This window comes from Mustela nigripes, chromosome 4, assembly GCF_022355385.1.
Source record: "Mustela nigripes isolate SB6536 chromosome 4, MUSNIG.SB6536, whole genome shotgun sequence".
Taxonomy (NCBI): Eukaryota; Metazoa; Chordata; class Mammalia; order Carnivora; family Mustelidae; genus Mustela; species Mustela nigripes.
Genome location: NC_081560.1, coordinates 5,438,099 through 5,441,306, shown reverse-complemented (window position 1 = coordinate 5,441,306; position 3,208 = coordinate 5,438,099). Strand labels below are relative to the sequence as shown.

The following is a 3,208-nucleotide window of genomic DNA, read 5'->3' as shown; positions in this document are numbered from 1 at the left end:
CGCAGGTCTTTTTTTCCTTCTTGTATCTGATTTTGCTGCAGGGATGCTTCCTCCCTGGGTGTAGGAGGGGCAGCGGGGAGCAGGGGCTGCTGTGAGGGTGAGGCGGGCCGGGGAGGGACAGGTGCGCATTCCTAATGCTGAGCCTGGGGAAGTCGCTGCCTCTGGCCTGGTCCTCCTCCTCCCGGCAGCCTTCTGGCCTTCAGATGCTGCAGCCCTAACCGGGTTTTCTCTGCTTGGTCTTCTCTGGTTTCTTTTGACCAAGGAATGGGAAGGGCAGTTACTTCTGGAGTGTAGGTGGCCCCTGGGGAGGGTCTCCGGGAGGAGCTAATGGGGGGGAGCACCCATCCATCTCTTCACTTTGCCAGCGCTCCTGCCCCACCGAGCTCACTGCTGGCTTCCCTGCCTCCTGCGCTGCAGCTCTGCCTGCCTGCTTTGGCCTCGCCGGCCCCTCCCTGACATGTCCTTTCAATCTTCAACCATTCCAAGCTCTCTGGGGGCCGAGGATGAGGGATCAGCTACAGTAGCTGTACCAGACAGTGGCAGGCTGGATGTCCATGTTCTACACGCTTAGTTTAGTAACGTGTATTTGAAATTCAAGGTTGAAGTGAAGAATTTATATCTTTTCAAAATTCTTTACAAAAATAAAATCTTTCATTAAATGGGGAAATCTTAAATGCTAACCAAAGCAATTAATTTTTAATCAGCATTTCCAGACGCTGTACTGTCATATGAAGCTCACTGCTCACTGAGATAGCTATCTGAGATTAAGATCTATTTTCTCCAGGTTTGTGGGGGGTTTTGGGTATACCTGTGTCACATTACTAATTTCTGAAGACGTAGTTAGCCTCTTTTTTTTTTTAAAGATTTTATTTATTTATTTGTCATAGAGAGAGAAGCGAGAGCAAGCACAGGCAGACAGAGTGGCAGGCAGAGGCAGAGGGAGAAGCAGGCTCCCCGCCAAGCAAGGAGCCCGATGTGGGACTCGATCCCAGGACGCTGGGATCATGACCTGAGCCGAAGGCAGCTGCTTAACCAACTGAGCCACCCAGGCGTCCCCGTAGTTAGCCTCTTAATGGCCCAAGTAAGCACTCCAACTGCGCCAAACGTCACTCTGGAGATGGGAGTGACATGAGAGCCGGGTCCAGTCCCAGGACACAGCTGGCAGCAGCAGTGTGCTGGATCAGGTGCCAGATATGTCCCTGATCCTCCTCCTGTCCTCCAGAGGTCGCGGAAAGCTCCTGCGATGGAGGGTAGGTGGCCCCGTTGCCAGGGCCGAGGGCCGGCTGAAATGCTGTGACTTTTCCACTATTCCTTTTCATAAAGCCTTAACAGGCAGCCCAGTTTCAATGGGTGAGAATCTTTTCTGTTGACGTTTACAATGAACGATCCACGTGGAAATGAAAGGTGGAAAACATACTAAAAAATCATCAGCCTGACTTTGCAGTAAGTTGCTCACACTCCTCAAGTGTTCTAAGTAGGGAGCGCACCGGGGCCATCTCGAGCCTTGTTGAGATCCAAGGTGTTTGCTGCACGGGGTTCTGCGAAGAAATCACAGCTGGCTCTCATGAAAGATGAACGTGGAAAGCAGAGCTGGAGCTGGTGGTGGGGAAGGAGCCCGCGCAGGAGGGGACGGGGTTTTGCGCCCTTGGTGTTGAAGTGGCTGACGATTGAGGTGATGAGGGGGTCTCTCCCGGACCGTGTCATCCTCGGATTTCAGGCCTGAATCGCAGCTTCTGGCTAAGCAGTTACTGTCCTGGCCTTGGGCCAGGCATGGCTTCGAGCTCCCAGATGCGTTCTTAGTGATCCTGGAAAGGCTAGAATGCAGAAGCTCCCCAGCAGGGCTCTGACCTCGCTTCGTGGGCGCCTGAAGAAACACCGAGAGGCCAGCTCTCACGTAAGGAGGGCTGCCCGTCCCACGTCGGGAGGCAGGTTCTGGTCCTGGCTTTGCCTCCAGCTGCTGTGTGAAAGTGGGCAGTGACGGAGTGCCATTCCCGGCTCCGGAGGGCAGGAGAAGCAGCAGAGGGTATTCGTGATGAAAATGTCCCCATGTAAACGGGACTGTGCTGAGGCTGGAGGAGTCCCAGAGGACATGGGCCTTGGAGGGGCTCTCCTTGGAGAGTCCGAGAAGAAAGGAGAACATTCCAGACCTGGGACCAATGAGGATGTAATAGTTGGTATAGGACAGGCCGAGTGTGCTGTATCCATGAGGTCAGGGCTGTTCTAGGCCCACCAGACGGTGGGGTGGGGCAGAGGATGAGGCAGGAAGGACCGCCAGTCCAACTGCAGAGCGCCCTGAAAGGCAGGCAGGGGTCTGGACTGCAGTGGCCGGACACGCAGGCCCTCACAGGACTCCGAGCAGGAGTGAGACGCTGGCGTCTCTTCACATCCGATGTTGATCCCTCTCATGAAATTCCGGGAGCTCTGGGCTTTGGTGACCCTCTGCTGCCTGTCCCTGCCCATATGTCCTCCCTCCCCACCCCACCTCAATCCGGCCCTATTTATCAAAGGCAAAGAATACCTGGTCATCTGGTCTTAACATCATCAACATCTAACAGAGCCTTGTGTGCTGGAGAAATAAATATTACCCAAATGCACTCTGCTATATAACTACCCAAAAGACAAACAAAAAACCCAACCCCAACCCCCAGGGGCGCCTGGGTGGCTCAATAGGTTAAAGCCTCTGCCTTCCGCTCAGGTCATGATCCCAGGGTCCTGGGATCCAGTCCCCCATCAGGCTCTCTGCTCAGCGGGGAGCCTGCTTCTTCCCCTCTCTCTCTGCCTGCCTCTCTGCCTACTTGTGATCTCTGTCAAATAAATAAAATCTTTAAAAAACAAAAACAAAATCCCACCAGGTTTCCATTTCCTACTCTGTCCAGGGGAGGCAGGCGGGAGAACAGATTATCTAGCAGCTCCTGTGTCCCGATCCACCCCGGGGCTCTTTCCCGGGTGTGTCCGAGCCCCTGTGTCTGTCTCTGGTACGCTTGGAGGGGACGGGGTATCAGAGGTGGCGGAGGGTGACAGGAGAGGCAGGAAAGCTCAGCGCCTGCGCGCGTCCGGGAGCGGCTGGTTACTCCAGCCGCCCCTCTGCGGGCTCAGCGCAAATCCGGGCACCAGTACTCGAGGTGGTCCCGGTGCCGGCGCTCCCTGGGCTGCCCTCGGCTCCCGGGCAGCCCCGCCGGTGGCCATGGCCCTGCAGCCGCAGCTGTGG

At 55.6% G+C, this 3,208-nt stretch overlaps 1 protein-coding gene across 5 annotated transcripts in view; it reads right to left on the bottom strand.

Moving 5' to 3' along the window:
- Positions 1-3,208, bottom strand: part of WDR86 (WD repeat domain 86) — a 28,318-nt gene that overhangs the window by 4,793 nt on the left and 20,317 nt on the right. Inside the window, exon 7 of one of the 5 annotated variants that reach the window (XM_059396078.1) lies at positions 836-2,147. The exons of 2 other annotated variants lie outside the window; for them this stretch is intronic. In XM_059396078.1, the coding sequence (XP_059252061.1) occupies positions 1,815-2,147 (333 nt within the window). In that variant the 3' untranslated portion in view covers positions 836-1,814. 2 more of the 5 variants (XM_059396077.1, XM_059396080.1) reach the window with 2 other exon arrangements.